The 23669-nt window shown below is 41.1% G+C and overlaps 1 protein-coding gene across 2 annotated transcripts in view; it reads right to left on the reverse strand.

Moving 5' to 3' along the window:
* draxina (dorsal inhibitory axon guidance protein a) overlaps window positions 1-23669 on the reverse strand; it is a 55124-nt gene that overhangs the window by 24331 nt on the left and 7124 nt on the right. Inside the window, exons 2-3 of one of the 2 annotated variants that reach the window (XM_081358647.1) lie at window positions 17421-17913; window positions 7192-7385 (exon numbers count right to left, since the gene is read on the reverse strand). In XM_081358647.1, coding sequence (XP_081214773.1) covers window positions 7192-7385; window positions 17421-17895 — 669 coding nt within the window. In that variant the 5' untranslated portion in view covers window positions 17896-17913. Of the gene's footprint in view, window positions 1-7155; window positions 7386-17420; window positions 17914-23669 lie in introns of both variants that reach the window. The other variant, XM_081358646.1, reaches the window with a different exon arrangement.

Below are 23669 nucleotides of genomic sequence, written 5' to 3' on the forward strand. Positions count from 1 at the left end.
ATTTGCTCTGTTATTTCTCCATGGAACACAAAGGAGAAATTATGAATAATCTTTAGTTATTTTCCATACAATGACAGTTCCAAAAAACACCACAAAAGCTAAATAAAAGTAATACAAATATGTTGAGAATTTTCATAGACAATTTTTATAACTTTACCAGACCTGGAAATTCCAATTTTAAAATTCCAAACGGTTTTCCATTCCCATGGAGAAGAGCTGTGTTTTGGAAAGATGCTAAATAAATCATAAAGATCATTTATGGTAATATTCCATTGTCACCTGTTACGATGGGGCAAGGACGAAGCAGAGAGAGAATCCATACGCAAGCACTAATTTAATGAAACATCTAGAGCACAGGTTTAAATACAAATGCAAACAAGCTAAACAAGATAACAAGGGTAAATAAGAAACACCTGGGGAGACTAATCGACATAACGGGGAATTGAGAGGCAGAGGGCCTGGAGACTGCAGCAGGACGGGAGGCCAGGGCGGATCAGACTGTGCAGGCGACCAAGGCGAAGCAGGCAGTGCAGGCGACCAGGGCGGAGCAGGCAGGCGACCAGGGCGGAGCAGGCAGTGCAGGCGACCAGGGCGGAGACGACCCTTCAGGCAGCCAGGGCGCCTGACCTGGCGGTTCAGGGCTACAGGGCGGACCAGACAGTTCAGGAGACCATGGCAGCACGGCCTCCATGATCCTATCAGGGGACCTCCTGCCCCCCCAAAAAATTTCCTTGGGGGCGGCTATAGGGTTATGGGCAGGAACAGACACCGGCTCAGGGACAGACACCGGCTCAGGGACAGGAACAGACAGCGTGGCAGCGACCATCTCTTCTGAGGGCTCAGGCGGCGTGGCGGCGGCCATCTCTGCTGAGGGCTCAGGTTGTGGCGGTGGCCATCTCTGCTGAGGGCTCAGGTTCAGGCGTGGCGGCGACCATCTCTGCTGAGGGCTCAGGCGACGTGGCGGCGGCCATCTTGTCCAGAGACACTGGTTCGGCGGCGGCCATCTTGTCCGGAGACACTGGCTCGGCGGCGGCCATCTTGTCCGGAGACACTGGCTCGGCGGCGGCCATCTTGTCCAGAGACACTGGCTCGGAGGCGGCCATCTTGTCCAGAGACACTGGCTCGGCAGGCGTGACGTGAACAGTCTCTGGATCGGCAGACGTGACGTGAACAGTCTCTGGATCGGCAGATGTGACGTGGAGCGCAGGCTCGGCAGGGCTGACGTCACGTGGAGTGCAGGCTCGGCAGGGCTGACGTGGAGAAGCTCAGAATCGGCAGGGCTGACGTGGAGCGCAGGCTCGGCAGGGCTGACGTGGACAGACTCAGACTTGGCTGGTATGACGTGATGAGACTCAGACTTGGCAGGCATGACGTGAAGAGACTCAGACTTGGCAGGCATGACGTGAAGAAGCTCCAGCTCGGCAGACGTGGCGGCAGCCATCCTGGGGATAAGAATCAAGTGTAGCCGCCTACTTTGCTGGAGATTACCCCTTAATGCTGCTGGATTCATCGTGTGGTCGGTCGTTCTGTTACGATAAGGCAAGGACGAAGCAGAGAGAGAATCCATACGCAAGCACTAATTTAATAAAACAAACAGGAAAGCCATGGCAAACAATGGAACACAGAACTCAGAAACATGGAAACAGCTACAACAACCGACAAATAACAACTGAAGCACAGGTTTAAATACAAATGCAAACAAGCTAAACAAGATAACAAGGGGGCGTGGTAAATAAGACACACCTGGGGAGACTAATCAACATAACAGGGAACTGCTAAACACGGGACAAGACAGAGGAACACAGACATGAATCATTACATCACCTTTACTTATACATATATATACTGTATATATATATATTTGTAAATATGTGCATTCTGCAAGCAAATCGGCTTATTTCTTTAAAGCCCATGTTGCAGGTTAACTACCACTGTCGATTAATGGGTACATAAATCACTCAAGATATGTATGTCATTTTTAAAATGTCTCAAAAATGGTCTTAAAGACCATTTTTTTACGTTTTTGGTATTAACAGTTTTTTTTTTACGCAATTCGGTGATGCCGTCACGTTGGGGAGAAGTGGAGGAAAGGTAGCCTCAGCCTAGTATTAGAACTATGGCGACTGACTGGGATGAGGAAGAGGTGGCAAGAGCCAACATGTATGATGGCCCGCAGCCGTATAATTTCGAACCTGCCAGACGTGAGAGGGCAAATGAGGAACTGCCAAGAACTGATGGCCGTCAAAGCCAATTAAATGCATGGTCCGAGGAGAATGAGTGGAGAGTTGGTGAAGTGTCCTGGTGAGTTGCTATCATTTAGCAATGCAGCAATGAGCACTGGAGCTTGTCTACGAGCAGCAGTGCACAATAATGACACATATTTTTTTTTACTGTCATTGAATAGCACCGAGTGAAAAATCAATGTTTTTTTTATATCTAGTGGCAGTGATCATGACGTTAGTTCAGATAAGTACCGGTAACCTTTGTCATAGTGTCGTAGTACTGGTAAACTTTGTCTTTGTCATCTAGAAATAGAAGGCATCATGCTAGCTATATGGGCGTTTCTAAGCGTTTATTTCTTCCTCCGTTGAAAATGTTGTTGCAAACGTAGCCGCCGCGTGTCTGTCGCTGTGTTTGGCAGGTGCTTGTGTGGGCGGTGCCGTCCCATGGAAACTGCGTTGGAAAGCTTGTGCTGTAGGGAAGTGAGTGCGTTTTGGTCGCTGGTTGAGGAGCTCACCCCGGGACCAGATGTGACGTGCCTCACTCAGCGTCCAAGATTTGTTTTTACACCCAGCACAAACACAGTAGTTCACCATTGTCAATCTACCTACTATATATTTCTATCTATTTATCTATCTAGCTGCTAGTTATCTATGCTAACGTTATGCTATCTGGCTGTCTGCCTATCTCTCTCTATACTAGCCTATCTATCTATATCTATCTATCAATCTATCTGTCTATCTATATATCTAGTCTATCTGTCTATCTATATCTATGTATTTATCTATTTATCTATAATCTGCGCTATCTGAATACTCTCGTCTACTACTCGTCTCTCTAGTCACTCTCTATGCTCTCAAGGCGGGCTTTGGTAAATTCTCTCCCCAAAGTGATGTAATGCAATGCATTGTGGGGGGAAGGAGAATCAATGCAAACCACTGTAAGATAGTACCTACTTTTTCGTATTATATTCCATTTTGTGATACCCAATAACATAAAATACAATGGATAACAGTTTAAATGTTTATTACCAACAAGCAAATTGCACAAATTCATTGAAAAATTAACCCTGCAACACGGCCTTTAAATTGTAAAAAGTATTTGTGCACCAAATATAGGATGTTGGTTGAAAGAAATGATAACAAATATGTCAATGGAAAGGATAACTAGGATAACCTTTAAAAATTTAAATATAATATTTGGTTACACTTTATTTTAAGGTGCCGTTGTTACACTGTAATTATATATTTAAGTACTGAGTAATAATAATTAACAGCATGTTAATTACTTACTATAGGATTAGGATTTGGTTGAGGGTTAGTTGCATGTAATTATGCATAATTTAAAGTTATTACTATAGTAACTACATGTAACATATGTAACAAGGACACTGTACAACTAAGTGTTACCTAATATTTTTTATGGAGTTTGGGGACCTTTCAAATTAAAACATGGTGTGTGTGTGCGTGTGTGTGTGTGTGTGTGTGTGTGTGTGTGTGTGTGTGTGTGTGTGTGTGTGTGTGTGTGTGTGTGTGTGTGTGTGAGCTCCTGTAGAGCAACAGTGGCAGTGACGCAGTACAGGTGAACAGAATTGAAGATTGTGCTCCTCTGAGAGTCGATTGACTGGAGAGAAGGACAGAGAGAATCTAACCAGAGTAATTACTGACTTCTGCTCAGAGTCTCAGACTGTGTTTGTGTGTGTGCTAAAATGTTTTATTTATTTTGGATCACATCTGGAAACTGGATCATTTATGAAATGCCATCAATATACCACATTCTCTCAGTTTTCATCTGAGTGCAAACTTTATCCCTTTATAAAATACCTTATAATTAAACTATATGGAGTCAGATAAAAATATTTATTTACTCAAAGAATGGCAGTTAGATTAAGTGCATACTGAAAATCTGTCTTTTTATTTCTTTATCTGGGGCTGTTACTAATTGAAAGCTAATAGAACTGTCTATGGTACTTTAAATCCTTGAATTGAGATCTACAACAACATTTGAGTAACAGCCGGAGGTTTCTGTGTTACAGTCTCAAATCTTAAAGGACACAAGCTTGTCTGTGTAGCCACAGTAGACAGCTCAGCATGTTCATATTGCCTATCACTGGCACAGTGCCCTTTATTATTATATAGCTTACAATGCGATACTTGTTTAATTTTTTTTTTCTTCTTCTCTATCTACTGCAATTAATTAAATCTGACTCTGTAAGTTAGTGGCTAAAGCTTATTAAGCAGATCAATGTTGGGATCAGGGTAAAACAAATATATATATATATATGTGTTTTTCCCACCAACCAACTGGTGAATGCCTAAGTTTACCTGTCATTTGTAACCCATTATAGCCCAGTTTATGTTAAATACAATATTAGAGTCAGTATTTGGAGTTAGACAATGTGAAGATAAAGTGAACCTGCAGGGTTTTATGTTTAATGCATGTGACCATTTATCAAACCATGCCATAGTTTCAAAGTGAACTAAACTCAGGAAGACCTCCTGACATGGTTTGAGTTCTTTTGGAGTTTTCACATACACTTGCACGAGTTTCACGGCTTTTTTTTCTCTGAAATGCTCTTGCGCAATGTACATGAGTGGCAGTGTGCTGCTGAAAATCTGAACAAACAGTTTCTCATACATGCTAATCGGCAGTTCTTGTTCTGTCTGTTCATCAAGATGCAATAAAATGTGTTTTTTTTTCAAGTGTGTCTTTTGCTTGCATCTAAACAACAGCATTTCTTGACAGATTTCTGAGATGTCTCACAAGTCTCATACAGTCACTCAGATGAGCAAAATTACACGCCATTGCCTTCATCTGATTGTTGCCAGGGGGTAACATCCTGGTTGGGATCTTTTGGAATAATGTATAGAGCCGTAGGTGCTACCAGCCTGATCTCATGAAATGCGTCTCTATAGCACGCATTGTATTTATCATGTAATTTATATGCAAAAATGAGTTTTTACTTTCATATGATAAATACACTGCACAATAAATACAATGCATGCTATATAGACGCATTATGTGAAATCAGGTTGGTGCCACACACAGAAACAGCAGAAGGTTTGACTTTAACATATTTTGCTCTTCTGGTGTTTATAAAAGTAAATACTGTAGTATCTATCTTACCTCTATTACTTCACTGTGACTTTTTTTTAAATACATTGAACTCTTATCTTAAAAGATCTTAAGAATAACCTGTCTCCTCAAGATATGATCTATTTAAGATTTAAGTTTGTAAACTAGCGACTTCTGTTGACATAATGGGCCCTTATTTTAATGATAAAAGCGCATGGTCTAAAGCGCACAGCGCAAGTGCACTTAGGGCATGTCCGAATCCACTTTTGCTAGTTTAACAACGGGAAAAATGGTTGGCGCACCTGGCGCATGGTCTAAAAGGGTTGTCCCTACCCTCTTAATGAGTAATGGGTGTGTTTTGGGCATAACGTGCATAAAAACAATCAAGTAATGGGTGTGTTTTGGGCATAACGTGCATAAAAACAATCAAAGTCTCATCTCCATTTAAAAGCCAGTTGCGCTCGCGTCATGGCGGATTTGCTACACAGCGGAATTTGCATTGCGGAAGACTGAACGCTTCTGCAGAGAGGAAACGGATCTGCTCGTGTGCGAGGTTAAAGTGCGCAAGCGACCATCTACGGGACAAGCCGGATTCCACCATATCTACCATATGTACCAATAATCGTTTACATTGTAATCCTTTTTTAATATTTAGCATGTTTGTGTGCTGCTGCATGACCCTGTGTGTGTAATAAGCAGAGTGTAATCGTGTTGTGCACCCACCTATAGGCGCATATTAATAATGCATCCTTTAAATAACAAAAAAAATACTGCAGAGTATTTCAGTTGCCTCAAAATAGCAACGCGCCAACAATGCGCCCCAACACACCTCGGTTTCAGACCAGCAAGCCCATGGGCGCACAGATGGGTGCAAATGCATTTGCTATTTCAACAACGTGGTGCAGGACGTGAAAATGATAACGGCGTCGGGCTGAAACTAGCAAAAAAATAAAAATACTTGTGTCGTGCCTGGTGCTGCATTGCACCAGGTATATGATAGGGCCCAGAATGTTCATCAGAATCAGCTTATGCTGAAATTGGCCATCATAATGGCTCACCCGCAGATGCTAATGTCAGCTAAGCCCTGATCTCTTTGTATCACATTCGCCAGCTTTCATTTTCTTTTCTGCATTATTTTATCAAAAACATGATGATTTACTGCCTTGTAAGCATTTGTATTTCCATGAGGATATGCAAATCTAGTTTTTATTAATATCAGTACCCAGGCCTAGTGATGCCTCTCAAGGGAATTTAAATAAATACAGGGAGTGGTAAAAAGATATCTAGGGAGAAGAACGGAGCAGAACAGATGGCTGTGAGAAAGAGGAGCAGGAGGATGGGCAAGCGACATCTCACCCCTCACTCGCTCTGTTGACAGCTCCCATCCTCCACCTCCTCCCTAGTGCAAAGCGAGCTGGGTAATTTTACTTGTGTACAATCCAGCCCCAGGCGGCACTCTGTAATAAGCACGGCACAGAAGCACAGGTAAATAAATCTGTGTGATGAAGCACCACACACCGCAAGGATGACAAGTACCTCCACTACTGGCTCCAAACAGCATTTCAGTATCTATATCTGCCATGACGCACAGTTCAAATGAAGATGTTCATTTTGGGATCCAACAACAAAATGACAGAGTGGAAAAAGACTCAAATGCCCAAGCAGCTAAATTTTTAACAATAAAATAAGGATGCTGGTGAGTTGTTTAACCAAGATCTTGAAAAAAAAAGTCAATCTGCTCTGTCTTTTTCCCCCAAACAATGCAAAAACGCTTCAGCAAATTTTGTAGGCAATCCTCAGAGTATATGAGAGAAATAACAGCATCTTAGAAAACTAAACACTCTGAACAACACAACAGACCTTCGTATTCAAGGACGCTTCTGCTCGCCAGGGTACCTGGGGTTTGGTGGAGGCTGGGGGCAGTGTTGGGGGATGCTCGTCGATTGCCGTGGTTACCAAAATGGGGGAGAGACGGGAGGGAGCTTCAGTGAGTGGAGCATTGTCGTAATTAGGAGGGGAGGTATAAAGATCCTCAAATGCATTCATGTCCTTCAACGAGTCTAATTCTGGTTCAGGGTCATAGAGATCCCCTAAGAGAAAAAGAGAGAGAAACTATGGTTGGTTTTTAATCAAATTAGCATTTAAAGTCCAGACCTGGCATTTTTCTGAAATTTTCTTTTCTACTCCATTTAGGGCCCTTTGGACACCTCAGGACTTTATTGTTTAATATAATTAATTTACATACACTACCAGTCAAAAGTTTAGAATAATTATGATTTTTAAAAATGTTTTTGAAAGAAGTCTCTTCATTTTAACAGTTATGTTGATGAAATATTTTACATCTTAAAATAACTCTGTCATCGAGAGAGCATTTTTTAACATTTATTTCTGTGATGATGTCAAAGCTGAATTTTCAGCATCATTACTCCAGTCTTCAGTGTCACATGATCCTTCAGAAATCATTATAGTATGCTGAGGTGGTGCTCAAGAAACATTCCTTATTATTATCATTGCTGAAAACAATATTTTTGTCAAACTGTGATACACTACCAAAAAGGTTTGGGAAGAGTAAGATAAAAAAACAAAAACAAAACTAATGCCTTTATTCAGCAAGGATGCATTAAATTGATCAAAAGGGACAGTAAAGACATTTATAATGTCACAAAATCTTTAAATTTCAAATAAATGCTTTTTTTTTATTTTTATTTTTTTTAAATATCCTGGAAAAAAAATATTACTGTTTTCACAAAAATATTAAGCCTTTTCTGATGTGACACTGATCAACAAAGATCAACAAAGGACAAAAAAAAAGTATTTTAAATGCACATTTTCACACATTATATTTCATTAACAAGATGGTAAATTTAAGTTGACGGAAACTCTTCCATCCTCTGCAGCAGTCAAGTCATTCTCCATTCAGTATCTTCAAACAGCATGTCGCATTAGGCTTTGACAGTGAGCACAAGAAAAAATATCTTCATGATGCTACAATTTAATGCATAATCTGAACATAAAGGTCTGTGCTTTTGTTTAAAAGGACAGTATTTTACTGAAGTTTTTTAGTGATTCTGAATGGCGTGGTACTCACTATTGTATGTTAGATGAGAGCGTTAGTAGTGGACTGAATAAATCATGTCATTCATACTCACAGTAACTAGAATTTAAATCCCTGATGAACAAGGCTCAGTAAAATGTTGAATAGATGCAATACCTTAGGTGTTGCACACAAACAATATCTCTAATCTTTGTGCTCTAAACTTTTTTAGCTAGGATCGTCCATGACTCAAAAAAATTATGTTGCTTTAAAGCACATCATCATGTGCTCGGAATGGGTATAAGTGCATTTGTGCCACTCTACATTGGATACTTTCAGACTTTTTTCGCAATCAAGAAATACATGTTTAGCCTATATATTTTTCCACCTTTTCTGTCATCTTATCTTTCATGCCTGTTGTCCTGTTAAAATAAATTTACATTTGCAGAATCGCTAACAATTTTGTTTAAATATTTTCTGAATTTTATCAGATTTGTAACAATTTGTTTATAAACCTGTTGTAAACTAAACACAGACTTAAAGGTCTCCCTGCAGCTTGCAGGTTTAATTTTTGAAAGTGAAGAATTTAATGGGATAGTTCTCCCAAAAATGAAAATTCTGTCATCCTTTAAGTTGTTCCAAACCTGTAAGAATTTCTTTCTGCTGAACACAAAAGAGTGGAGGTGTGCAGCTGTTGACCTCAACTGGGGATATCGTCAGACGGTAGAAGGAATGCTTCTTCCATTGAGGAAGCAGAGGCCGAGGGCTCGGAGGTGGACTCGTCCATAACCCAAGCTGAAGTCACCGGGGTAGTTAAGAAAAAGCTCCTCAGTGGCAAGGCACTGGGAGTGGATGAGATCCGCCCTGAGTACCTCAAGTCTCTGGATGTTGTGGGGCTGTCTTGGCTGACACGCCTCTGCAGCATCGCGTGGCAGTCGGGGACAGTACCTCTGGACTGGCAGACCAGAGAGTGTGTTCCAACTACAGGGGGATCACACTCCTTAGCCTCCCTGGGAAAGTCTATGCCAGGGTACTGGAAAAAGGAGAATTCGGCCGATAGTGGAACCTCGGATTCAGGAGTAACAGTGTGGTTTTAGTGCCAGTTGTGGAACACTGGACCAGCTCTATACCCTCTCCATGTGTTTTGTGGATTTGGAGAAAAAAAAAACACTCTTCCGTTCCGATTACCATAACAAATCGATTTGCCCCGCTCATTGAAACACCCACTGAGAATGATTGTGCCCTAGTTATTGGCAATTCTATTACACGGAACGTGAAATTAGAGACACCAGCCACCATAGTCACATGTTTGTCAGGAGCCAGAGCGCCTGACATCAAAGCAAATTTAAAAGTGCTGGCTAATGCTAATTGTAAATTCTCTAAGATCATTATTCATGTCGGCACTAATGATGTTCGACGCCGCCAGTTGGAGATCACCAAAATTAATATTAAAGAGGTGTGTGAACTCACAAGTACGATGTCAAGGACTGTAATTTGCTCTGGCCCCCTTCCTGTTCGCAGGAGTGATGAGATAGTTAGTAGATTGTGTTCGCTTAATGGTTGGCTGTCTAAGTGGTGTCCGCAAAATAATATAGAATTCATAGACAATTGGAAAAGTTTTTGGGGCAAACCTGACCTGTTGAAAAGAGATGGTATTCATCCCTCCTGGGATGGTGCTGCTCTTCTCTCTAGTAATATGGCTCATAGTCTTAGAGCTCAAACATGACAATCTGGGCCTCAGGTCAGGAAGCAGACAGACTGGCTAAACCGACTGTCTGCTAGCGGCCTCACGTCACCAAGGTCAGATAAATCCCATCACATAGAGCCTCTTTCACCTAGCTATCATCATATAGAGACTGTGTCTGTTCCCCGAACTTGGAAATCCAAAAAAACTTTTAAACCCATCTAAGGTTAAAAATTTAATTGATGTTCAACAAATAAAAAACAGCTATAATACAGATGAGCAAATGCTAAAGCTTGGGTTGCTGAATATTCGATCGCTTACTTCAAAAGCACTCGTTGTTAATGATATGATTTCAGATAATAACCTAGATGTGCTGTGTTTGACAGAAATCTGGCTAAAACCAAACGATTACATTACTTTAAATGAGTCCACCCTGCAAGATTACTGTTATAAACATGAGCCTCGTCTGAAACACAAAGGGGGAGGGGTGTTGCTGTAATTTATAGTAATATTTTCAAAACCACTAAGAAATCAAGTTTTAAATAAAATTCTTTTGAAGCATTGGGGCTTAATGTAAAAATATATAGTATAAACGATAAATCACGCTTGAGATTTATGCTGGCTACTGTATACAGGCCACCAGGGCACCAAACAGACTTTATCAAAGAATTTGCGGACTTTCTATCAGAATTAATATTGACTGCAGATAAAGTACTAATTGTTGGTGATTTTAATATACACATCGATAATAAAAAAGATGCATTGGGTTTGGCATTTAAAGACATTGTAAACTCAATTGGAGTTAGACAACATGTGTCAGGACCTACTCATCGTCGTAATCATACTCTAGATCGTCTCGGTTACTGATGTAACCCTCGTTCCCTGAAGGAGGGAATGGGAGACGTAACGTCGACGTGATAACATAATTGGGATAACTTCAGGGAGCCCTATTAACTTCGAGAGTCTACAGAACGAGCAAATGAACGTTGACATGCGTGAATCGCATCACAAGCCCCCGCCCCGCAGCGTGGGTATAAACAGGAAGCGGGCGCACGCACACATTGTTTTTCGCTGAGGAGCCGAGATATGCGACGGCCATGCAGCGATGGTCAGCAACGGTGGCGACGGGACGTTACGTCTCCCGTTCCCTCCTTCAGGGAACGAGGGTTACATCAGTAACCGAGACGTTCCCTTTCAGTCGCTCAAGTTCGACGTAACGTCGACGTGACGACATAATTGGGATCCCATGGAAAACGGCATGGTTGCTGCCACATCCAGCGCCCTACGCAAGACTCTCAGACCCCCAACTGCTAGGGCGGAAGACCTGCGTAGAGGGAGTTCAACTGCTGTACCATTATACCCCACAGTGACGGCAGAGCAGACTCTGCCGAGGGAAAGACACGGGCTCACCGCAGGGAGCTGGTCGTGGAAGAATACACATATGGGATCGCCGCAGGGATCACCACATATGGAACCCAGCCTAGCACAAGTTACACAAGCATACGAGCACTAGGCCTGGCGTCGGACGCTCCGCAACGTCCGACTGCCGAAGGGGTGCGGAGGAACTCACAGGGTTCGCCAATTGGGGAACTCGACTGGAGCAAAAAGCGCACATATCCATTCCTAGGAAGGGAGTGGCGCAGCAAGCCGACACTACAGAGGGAACTTCTGTGTTACCGGCTAGTTGAAGTGAGCACACAGGAAGAAACCGGCTCAACGCGTAGGCTATAAAACCTAGCGAACGTGTTGGGTGTCGCCCAGCCCGCAGCTCTACAGATGTCTGTCAGCGAGGCGCCGAGTGCCAGCGCCCAGGAAGAAGCGACACCCCTAGTGGAGTGGGCTTTCAACCCGGGCGGGCAGGGCACGCCTTGGCCTTCGTAAGCCAAGGCGATGGCATCCACTATCCAGTGGGCCATCCTCTGCTTGGAGACAGCCTTTCCCTTCTGCTGGCCTCCGTAACAGACGAAGAGCTGATCTGAGGTCCTGAGGCTTTGCGTTCTGTCCATGTACAGACGCAGAGCGCGAACGGGACAGAGAAAAGCCAGGGCTGGGTCTGCCTCCTCCGAAGGCAGCGCTTGCAGGTTCACTACCTGGTCCCGGAAGGGAGTGGTAGGAACCTTGGGCACGTATCCGGGCCGGGGTCTCAGGATCACGTGAGAGTTATCCGGGCCGAATTCTAGGCACGATTCGTCGACCGAAAATGCATGCAGGTCCCCTACCCTCTTGATAGAGGCCAATGCAACCAGGAGTACTGTCTTACAGGACAGGATTTTTAACTCAGCTGATTGCAGAGGCTCAAATGGTGGTCTCTGAAGTGCCGAAAGGACCAGAGACAAATCCCAAGAGGGTATAGAGAGTGGGCGAGGAGGATTCAGTCTCCTCGCTCCCCTCAGGAACCTGACGATCAGGTCATGCTTTCCCAAAGACTTACCATCAACAGCATCGTGATGTGCGGCAATAGCGGCAACATACACTTTAAGGGTGGAGGGAGACAGCCTTCGCTCCAGCCCTTCTTGCAGGAAGGAAAGCACGGCTCTGATCGAGCAAGATCGGGGGTTCTCCTCGTGAGATGAGCACCAGTCAACGAACAGGTTCCACTTCAATGCATAGAGGTGCCTCGTAGAGGGGGCTCTAGCAGAAGTGATGGTGTTAACAACCGCAGGGGGTCCCGTCCTGTAACTGTTACTCTGTACATGCTACCATTAGGAGATATCATTAGGAAACATGGAATTAGCTTCCACTGTTATGCTGACGATACTCAGCTCTATATTTCTTCAAAACCTAACGAAACTTATCAATTCACAAAATTAACGGAATGCATAGCTGATATAAAAAAATGGATGACTCGTAATTTCCTACTTCTAAATTCTGAAAAAAAACAGAGATTCTAATTATTGGACAAAAAACGTCCTCACGTAATAACCTAGAATACTGTCTAACACTTGATGGCTGCTCTGTTATGTCTTCGTCGTCGGTTAGGAACCTGGGTGTGCTCTTTGATACCAATCTTTAATTTGAAAGTCACGTGTCTAGTATCTGTAAAACTGCATTTTTCCATCTTAAAAATATATCTAAATTACGCCATATGCTCTCATTGACAAATGCGGAACAATTAGTTCATGCGTTCATGATCTCAAGGCTAGATTATTGTAATGCTCTACTGGGTGGATGCCCTGCACGCTTAATAAACAAACTACAGCTGGTCCATAACGCAGCAGCTCGAGTTCTTACCAGAACCAGGAAGTATGACCATATTAGCCTGGTTCTGTCAACACTGCATTGGCTCCCTATCAAACATCGCATACATTTTTAAATATTGCTGATTACTTACAAAGCACTAAATGGTTTAGCTCCACAGTACTTGAGCGAGCTCTTAACGCATTATAGTCCTTCACGTCTATTGCGATCTCAAAATTCCGGCCAGTTAATAATACCTAGAATATCAAAATCGACTGCTGGCGGTAGATCCTTCTCGTATTTAGCACCAAAACTTTGGAACAGTCTTCCTAACATTGTCCGGGAAGCAGACAATGTCAGTTCAAAGCCAGATTAAAGACACATCTCTTTGACCTAGCATTCACATAATACATTATATACTTCTATAATTCAATGTTAGGCTGCATAGATTAGGTCAGCCGGAACCGGGAACACTTCCCATAAATCCTGATGTACTCGTTACTTCATGAGAAGAATGGCATCTACGCTAATTTTAGTGTCTGTGTTTATCCAGAGGTTTTCCCCCAGCCTGCCGGATCCAGGCCATATCCAGATCTGACGAAGGACCTTCGCCTGGACCCGATGACAACGCAGGATCCCTTTACCACTCTACAGATAAGGTATTGTCTGGAAAATCCGTTTCGCGTTCCTACCCCGAAGTGACAAAATAAAATAAAATTCTTTATCAAAATTTATAAGGAAAGACAAGTTCTTTGTTTAGGCTTGGCTTGTAAGGAATTCCAAACCTGCGTACATATATTCAAACGCACATAACTATAGAACCAATTCTAAATGCGCATGTGAACGCCATCAGCGTTTCTCACAGGTTCGCGTTTAAAGTCTGTGTAGAGAGAATGGTGTCGTCTTAGCGGCCCCTAATTTAATAACAAATGGTCGTTGCGACGGAAGCAAATCAATCAAAACTAACTTTAGCTGGAAAATAACTTTATTAAAGAACTGCTATAAAGCCAAAACAATCTCTGTTACCTTAAATTATACGCTTATCTCTGTAAAGCTGCTTTGAAACAATCTACATTGTTAAAAGTGCTATATAAATGAAGATGACTTGACTTGACTTTACTTGGAGAAGGCATTCGACTGTGTCCCTCGTGGCGTCCTGTGGAGAGTGCTCTGGGATTATGGGGTCCGGGGCCCTCTGCTAAGGGCTGTCCGGTCCCTGTACGACCGGAGCAGGAGCTTGGTTCGTATTGCCGGCAGTAAGTCAGACTTGTTCCCGGTGCATGTTGGACTCCGGCAGGGCTGCCCTTTGTCACCAGTTCTGTTCATAATTTTTATGGACAGAATTTCTAGGTGCAGCCAGGGGCCAGAGAGTGTACGGTTTGGGGACCACAAAATGTAGTCTCTGCTTTTTGTGGATGCTGTTGTCGTGTTGGCCTCATCAGACCATGACCTTCAACGTGCACTGGGACGGTTTGCAGCCGAGTGTGAAGCGGCTGGGATGAGAATCAGCACCTCCAAGTCCGAGGCCATGGTTCTCAGTCGGAAAAGGGAGGCTTGCTCGCTTCAGGTTGGTGGAGAGTTCCTGCCTCAAGTGGAGGAGTTCAAGTATCTTGGGGTCTTGTTCACAAGTGAGGGAAGGATGGAACGGGAGATTGACAGACGGATCGGTGCAGCTTTTGCAGTAACGCGGTCGATGTACCAGTCTGTCGTGGTGAAGAAGGAGCTGAGCTGTAAGGCGAAGCTCTCGATTTACCGGTCGATCTACGTTCCTACTCTCACCTATGGTCATGAGCTGTGGGTCATGACCGAAAGGACAAGATCCCGGATACAGGTGGCTGAATTGAGCTTTCTCTGCAGGGTGGCTGGACGTTGCCTTAGAGATAGGGTGAGGAGCTCTGTCACTCGGGAGGAGCTCAGAGTAGAGCTGCTGCTCCTCCACATCGAGAGGAGCCAGCTGAGGTGACTCGGGCATCTGTTCCGAATGCCTCCTGGATGCCTTCCTTGGGAGGTGTTCCGGGCACATCCCACAGGAAGGAGACCCCGGGGAAGACCTCGGACACGCTAGAGCGATTATGTCTCCTGGCTAGCCTGGGAACGCCTCGGTATTCCCCTGGAAGAGCTGGAGGAAGTGTCTAAGGAGAGGGAAATCTGGGCATCTCTGCTTAGACTGCTGCCCCCTTGACCCGGCCCCGGATAAGCGGAAGAAGATGGATGGATGGATGGATGGATGAACACAAAAGAAGATATTTTGAAGTTTGTCATTAACCAACAATTGTTTTTCCATACTATGGAAGTCAATAGCCTCTTTCGCTCTGGGTAGTTCTAGGAACTTAGTTATAGGAACTAGCAACCAGGGTGGTTCCCCGAGAACTAAATGTTCCTCTTTTATTTTTATGGCGCGGTGGACATTTATTTTGACAGTGCTGAGAACGTCAGAGCCTCCAAAGAAGAAGAAGAAGAACGTCAGAGCCTGAGCACACAGTGCTCACATTCTCCGTCTTCATTAGTTTACGATCTGTCTAACAGTCCTGTCTAATACGTTATTAGATATAATTGTTATACAAAAGAAAGTAGACAGTAAATGAAAAAGTATTAGTTTTTGCCCTGTGGTTGATGTCCAATGACGCTAGCTGAGCAGAAATATATAATAATTTTTCGCTTGTCCCCTCAAAGTTGCATTGGATTTTTTCCTTAGTGCAAATGTTGAGAGGTCCATCTATCACTGTTTTCCATGTTCGTAGAGTTAGTTTATGGAGTAAATACATAGGCTATATTCTGTGTGTACACGGCTTTTTTAAATATGTCGGGTGCTGGTGTTTCACATATGTTCGGCCAATCAGCGTACACTTCCATTACTGGTAGTTCCTATAGTGCTGGGTTAGACCCTACTCTGAAGTATGAGCTAATTTAGTTACTCCAAAAGGCGTTTCTAGAACTAAAATCGTTCCTACTTCCTGCGGTGCAAACACGCCAAAAAGCGAGTACTTCCACCATTAGTTCTAGTAAATATGAAAAGGTTCCTCCAGTGCGAAAGCCCCAAATGGGGCCCATCAATTGTTTGGTTACCCATATTCTTCAAAATATCTTATTTTGTGTTCAGCAGAAGAAATAAATTCATACAGGTTTGGAACAACTTGAGGGTGAGTAAATGATGCCAGAATTTTCATTTTGGGTGAACTATCCCTAGTTCATTTTGGGTGAACTATATAAGACATATTAATATTTTAACTTGTAAGGTAAAATAAAAATGTCTGTCTTCATTTTTTGTAGTTAGCTTTAAATAATAATAATTTAAAAAATATATATTATTATTCAAATAAAAAAAAACTGTGAATATAAATATGAACACAGACACTATCATAACTAAAAAAGAGTCTTCTCCTTTTTTTCTCTCTGTTCAATCTGATCACTAAAATAAGTCTTAGTTGGTTCTTGTAAAGATTGAAGCCAATTGTGAACACCCAATGCAACTATTGCCACTGAGAGTGTTTTTTTTTTTTTGTTCTTTTGCCTGGATGTTTACAAAATTATTTAAAAAAGAAAGATACAACATCAGAACCATGAACATGCGAGTACATTGTTAAATTATTAGATACATTTTCATTTAAAATCTCAGTTTTTTTTTTTTTTTTTTAAGAAAATATTTTTTATGTCAAAGAGGATTGGCTGATAAAAAACGTTTGGGAATCCCTGCCACAGAGAAAAGAAAATCATTCAAGTCTGAAGCAATATGTGACTGAGCAAATGTCAACAGAATTGTCCTTTTTGGTAACACTTTATTTCAATAGTCCACTTTCTACTAACTATACGTAACTTTGCAACTACATGTCAACAAACTCTCATTAGAGTATTAGTAGACTGTTAGTAGACTGTTTGCTTAATATCTGCCAACACTTTATTCTGATGGTCCCCCGACAGACTATAAGTAACTTGGCAACTGCAAATCAACTTATTCTACTAACCCGAACCCTAACACATAACCATTACCTAACAGTCTACTAACAGTCTACTAATACTCTATTGAGAGTTAGTTGACATGTAGTTGCAAAGTTACTTATAGTTAGAAGAATCTCTAAACTGGACTATCGAAATAAAGTGGAACTTCATTTTTCTATGAACAATGCCCGTTAACCTTTCTTTGTAGAATGTAAAATCTTATCTGGCTAACTATACTTAGTTAGTCAGATAAGATTTTATATTCTTTCAGAATGTTCAGAAAATCTTTATTACCTTTAGTGCGACCTTTGTCTCTTTTGCCTCCCTGCTTTCTGTGCTCAGCCAGATGCCCATGGCCACGTCTCCTGCCTTTACGATTGAACTCTCCCTCTGGTGGATGATTTCCCCGCCGCATATGAGCAGGACCCCTGACTTCATCATGAACCTCCACCCTCATACTGTCTCCAGGCCCCATCTCCAGCCTTACAGGGCTCAGGCCCTCTAGACTTGTCCCATCATCCTCCGGTCGGTCCACAGGTCTTTGAGAGAGCAGTCCAGCATTATCACTCTCTTTGCGTGACCAGTGTCTTCTTCGCTGGCTGTCGCCCAGAAGACCCATGTCAGGGTCTGGCTTGGAGTCAGTGGTGGAGGTGGAAGACCTGGTCATACTCTGTTTGGCATTTTCAGATGGGATCTCAGAGCTGTGCGAGGTGTGGGACAGTGTGATAAGGAGCAGGGCAAAGAGGTGACACAAGCCCGGAGCTGCCATCTTCAAACACAGCGCCACCTGCTGGTTAGGGCACAATCAGGTCAGCTGATAGAAAACAGACAGATAGATACAGTATATTTGCACTTTAAATACATTTGAGTGTACACATCTTATTTATTACATATAATAAATAATTAATTCTTAAATATATTTAACTATTGGGAGGGGAGGTCGCACCAAATGACGTGTAGAACTAACACTGATTTGTCATAAAGTCATCAAATTATCTGATATTGTAAGAGACTGTCATGATACAAATCTATCAACAATTTTAATATTTTCATTTTTGAAAAGTTGAATATACATTTATAACTCTATACTTTGTGCTTTACCTTTGCATAAAATCACTGAAAACTGGTTAAAAGTCACATTGAGTCCGAAATTTTCGTATGCGTTTTTCGTCATTCAGTGGCTCTGAATTGTCAAAATACCTCTCAAAATGCTTGCTACGGATGCAAAAAACGCAGAAAATCGAACCCAATCCGAAAATTCCGGACGAGAATTTCGTACTCAGTGTGCAAGAACCTTAACGCTGCTGAATGGATGTATCTAATGTGAGGGAGAGACAGCAAAGACAGCATTTGAGGGAGAGACAGCAAATTTGACATCTTTCTCTCTTCTGAAAAATGTTATCTCTCAATATTTTTCCTCATAGAAATGTTATTGTAGAGTTTGCTATTGGGGAAAATGAGAACGCAAAGAAATATTTATACATTTGTTGTAGTTTCTTTTGGATATACAAAAATATCATTATTATAATTTAAAAACCTGAAAACATGCTCATCATGGAAAAAGTAAATTAAAGTCACTTTATGTATAAATTACATTTTTAATGTATTTTGAATGAATGAATAGATTAATGATCATCATGTTGTTAACACACTTACAGACTATTCATTATATCCAATTAGATTGACAGACCACTCATAACATCCAACTGCACTTCTCAATGTTTGTGTACAAGAATCCTGCCCTGACACAAATGTTGGATGTTATGGCCAATATCCCCATTATAATAATCTTAGTTAGCTAAGCTTAAATTCATCAAAACTGGAAAAAAAAGACACATTTTTAAGGAAAAAAACTTTTGACTAACACATTGGCAAGAAGTTCAAATCAGGACATCTCAAACCAGAGCATCATAGTACACCCACAAACATACTTACATATTTAAATAATAGCCTTGCTTTGCTTTGCTTTGCTTTGCTTTGCTTTGCTTTGCCATGAAATAAACAAGAGCTCAAAGGCAACCTAAATGTGTTAAGACAACTTGCCAGACTAAATATCATGTTTGGATTCCCACTAGGCCAAGAATAAGAGGATCCAAAGGAAGAATCTTTCCTCAGGTGGCATATCAAAGTCAAGCTTATGAGGAGGTTCTTACCATGCATCTCACCATGCAAATCAGTGACATGGGTCTTACTTTGATCATCCGAGGTCTCCTCTCATCCTCAGATTTTCGCCTTAGTAAATCTGGCCCCTTCACTCTGTATTTTGTCCCTGAGAGCTGCTCACGTTGCCTCAAACAGCAGGCATCTATCCCTGCATTTAAGACTGATACAAACATGCTAACTTTACACCTAAGATGTCTTTATATTTCTGATTATTTGTCATATTTGTAATGATAGAGTAAGGCTATTCTTGTGATGGATTCAAGTCATGTCAGAATGATTTAAGAATGTCACCAATAATTACTTGTGGGAAAATCTGGAAGTAAAGTTTGCAGGCATTTTGTGTATTGTTGATGAGGAATAGCAATGAAGCTTACCAGAAAATACCATTAATTTAACCAGTTATGTGGTATCAGGCTTGTGTGATCAAACCACTTTTTTTTTTCTTATGATAACAAACTTCCTGCCTTTATTAGCAAGTGAAAAGAAGAGCACGAAATATGAAATTGCCCAAAAAGACAATTTTATTCCAAACCAAAATCACTTGATGCTAAAGATTCCACAAGTAAGACTATTTAGGCCAATTCAATTTCACATTCAATGTAGAAATTGAGAAGGTATATACTAGAAATGTGCCCATAGCCCTTATTTGTAAATAATAATAATAGAAAAAAAAATTGCTAGATGCAGTCACAACCAAATACACTGCATGCTGATTTCCTAAGGGCTGCACTGAAAAGGTAGCTACACATGTAGAAATATGCAGGTGAAATCCTCATTTGTTAAGATGTACATATTAAGATATCCTCATTAGGAAGCCATTTTACAGTTTTGTCACCAGATCCATTTTACCTGGCACAAATGTTTTTTTTTTTTGTGGTACATTAATGAATTAAATTATACGGATAATTAAACGACGGATTGGAGATTTTGGTGGCAGAGAGGTGGATCAAACAGCAGCTATTTAACTATTTATAAACATAAACAAAGAAGGTAATATAAATCACAGGAGTAGAAAATATGTAACTTGTATTCATAACTTGTAATGTAGTTTGGCATCTGCATGAAGACAATACTGAATAAAGGGCTGAACCAAACGCAGGTCTTAAATATACAGGAAATAACGAGCCACTAAACTAGAAACAGGTGTACAGCACAATCAGTTACTATGGAAACACAGACGCTACAGACGGAGCAGATCAGTCAGGGACTGAGGGGCCAAATTATTAAGTGCTTTATAAACATATAGTAGAATTTTAAAATTAATTCTTTATTTGAAAAGGTAGCCAGTGCAGTGCAGATAAAATAGGAGTTACTGGCTCAAATGTACAAGTCCCAGTGAGGAGTCTAGCAACTGAGTTTTGCACTATATTATACATCTTTCACTTCCACAATCAGATTCAAAAATGTCTTGCACACACAGCAGGGTTCAGGACAACTTTCTCCCACCAATCTTTGCCATGTACTCTCATCCATAGATAATTATTTTAGGAGCTACAGTGGCACTAGAACCCTGTATTGCTCCACATATTTGGCCTATACATTGATTAGACATTTATTTAAGTAATATAACTATAAAACCACAAACAACACAGGCTCATTGAAAAATGTGCCTGTCACAACATTTCTGCAAAGAGTGGCACAAAAAAGTTCTATAGAGTGCAGCAGCCGTGACGTCAAAACCCCAAAGACTAATTTGCCAGTAGGCCTATGGGTTTTTATAATGTGTTTTTCAATTTATAAATAAAGTAAGGGCTGTGGTAAACATACCTTGATGATACTTGGACCTTTTGCTCTACAACATAAATGACACACATATAGAAAACATTTTATTGAATTTTTAAGCTGTTTATTTTTTTAAAAAAAAAAAATTCTAATAAGTAACTAGATAAGAATGTTTGGGGTGTAAGTGTGTGCAGTTTATGTGTAAGTACAAGTACAATCAAGTTTTGTTTACCACAGACCTAATTTTACTCATAAAAAATAAAAAAAAAATAAAAAAAAAAATATAAAAACCCATAGGAAAATCTTGAGGGAAACGCTGGCAAATTAACCCTCCGGGTTTTGACGTCACAGCTGCAGCACTCTACTGTGTTAGAAAATACCAACTACACTAAAGCCTTCCCTAAACTTAACCGATAGTGTTAACAAAAGCAAATGTAAGATAAAAATTTATTTGCTGAAGCAATCATGCCATTTTCGCTTGCTTCCACAAATCCTTGAGCTCTTTTATCAGACTTGTGTTTCAAGTCTGATAAAGGTGAGAAGGTGAGCTTCTGAACATGTTTACTATGTCAGAAAAGCCATATGGAGCTATGTAATGGAAAAGATGTTGATGTTTTACTGCCGCTGCGGTGAATTGTACTTTATGTATTGGTATGCGTTTGGTATTTTACAAAAAATATAGGTAATGGCATGTCTTTCCAATGAGCCTATATTACATAAAAACATTATATATTCTTACTTTAACGTGTCACCCTGGGGTGCTTGGTGACCTTCTGGAATATTATATGTCATGCTCTTGGATTTCTTTTTAAATTCGTGTTTGACTGGTGGACACTACATTCTTTGGAAATAGTTTTGATTTTTATTGGAAAACTTTTTCTTTAATTACCTTTCAAGGCTGAAAAACATAAACAAGATATAATCAATAATATTGTCATGATTCCTGTCTTGTGTTGCCCTTGTCTTGTATGGACTTTTATGTTTTGTAGTCCTTTGTAGTTTGTCTTGTTGATTAGTTCATGATTGTTCCCAGGTGTGTCTTGTCAACCAATCTCCCGTTGAGTGTATATATACCCAAGTGTTTCTCATGTTCTTTGTCTGGTGTTGTCCTTCTATGGACCTTCTTATGTGTGCGCTTGTTGTCAGTTTTGTTTTCCTTCCTTGCCCGTGTCTGCATTTATCAGTTTTGCCTGGTTTACTTTTATTATGTTTGTTTGAATAAATGTTTGCTGCATCTGGATCCCACTCTCGTTCCTCTGAAACAGCCACCGTTATAAATGTAGTCAATAATTTTATCAATTCTCATTTGCTACATAAATCTACAACATTTAAAAAAACATTAAAATTATCACAGAATAAACTTTGCGTTGCTGTCCGCAATCGCGTCAAGGATCAGCCAAATTTCCACGTGCATCATAAAAAAGCGTTGTTAAGAAAAGTGCTGAGCTGAATTTTTGTGCCATCTAGTGGTTTTATAAGAGAATAAAATCAAATGCGCCTTTGGCCCCGTTGTACACTAAACAAGAATGTTCCATGGCTTTATGCATAAACATTGTATTTGAATTATGGTGGCAACCCGAATACAGAATTTGATGTGCATGTAAACGTATTCATTAACAGGACCTGAAAACATTTCAATGCTATGCTACACTGACATGTAATGCTCTTTACATGTGCAGACACTTTGTTTGGATGCATGTAAAAATTACTTTAAAGTTAACAATTAAATTGAATTAATGAAAGTCAGAGGACATAATCATAGTCGTAGTGTTCATTTTGAGTTGCTAATGGCAGTGTACATATCGGTTTTAGCATTGTGTTAGTGCTACCATTAGCATTAGTATGAATTAGTGTTTGTATTGAGTTTATGGCATGCTTTAATGGGATTAGGGGTGTGTTTACATTGTGTTGATGTCAGCATTAGCATATTTAGGTCTCTCTGAGACTTTCTTCAGTGTGGGAAAGGGGTAGTTCATCAACCTGGCACCGCGCTCAGGCAGCCATTCTGCTCTGCTAAGACAGCGGCATATGATAAATCAATAAGGATGGGGTATTGATCTTGTGAGGGTCGATAGTTGGACTAGCCTTATCAGCCAGAGATGCACAAATGCATCTCACACCCTGCAGAGATAGTTGTGTAGGGTTGCTAGCCAGGGGACTTTATTGTGGACTATTTAAGAACTCGTCTACAAAGGCTAAGTGAAGGAAATTGCATATGAGGCTGGGTAGCAAATCTCCTGCCAGAAAAAGGAGTTGCAGGCGCTTCATTTTGGAATACACACGGACTGTTTTGGACTTTATCAGTCAGTTGTACACACTGTGTGCTTTTCACAGCCAGAGAGGGTTTGAAGCGACTGCTGAGCTTTAGTTTTCACACAATTGCTAGTCTCTATTCAGTATGAGCGCTCCCCCGTAGAATTTTTAGTATGACAAATGTGTTCGTTGGTAGTTCATTAGTCTCTCATCCACCACACAAAAACAACACTGAAGATAACTAAAGAAATGAACAGCAATCGAACATTAAAAAAAGAAGAAAAAAATGTCAGCAAGCTGCTCAGATGACTGAAAGGGCCTTACAAATTTATAGTCTAGGTGATGTGAGTTCATGCTGATCCAATACAAAAACTGCCCACTGTCATGGGACTAACAGGTGGACCT

Source organism: Scardinius erythrophthalmus, assembly GCF_964197995.2.
Source record: "Scardinius erythrophthalmus genome assembly, chromosome: 25".
NCBI classification, from domain to species: domain Eukaryota; kingdom Metazoa; phylum Chordata; class Actinopteri; order Cypriniformes; family Leuciscidae; genus Scardinius; species Scardinius erythrophthalmus.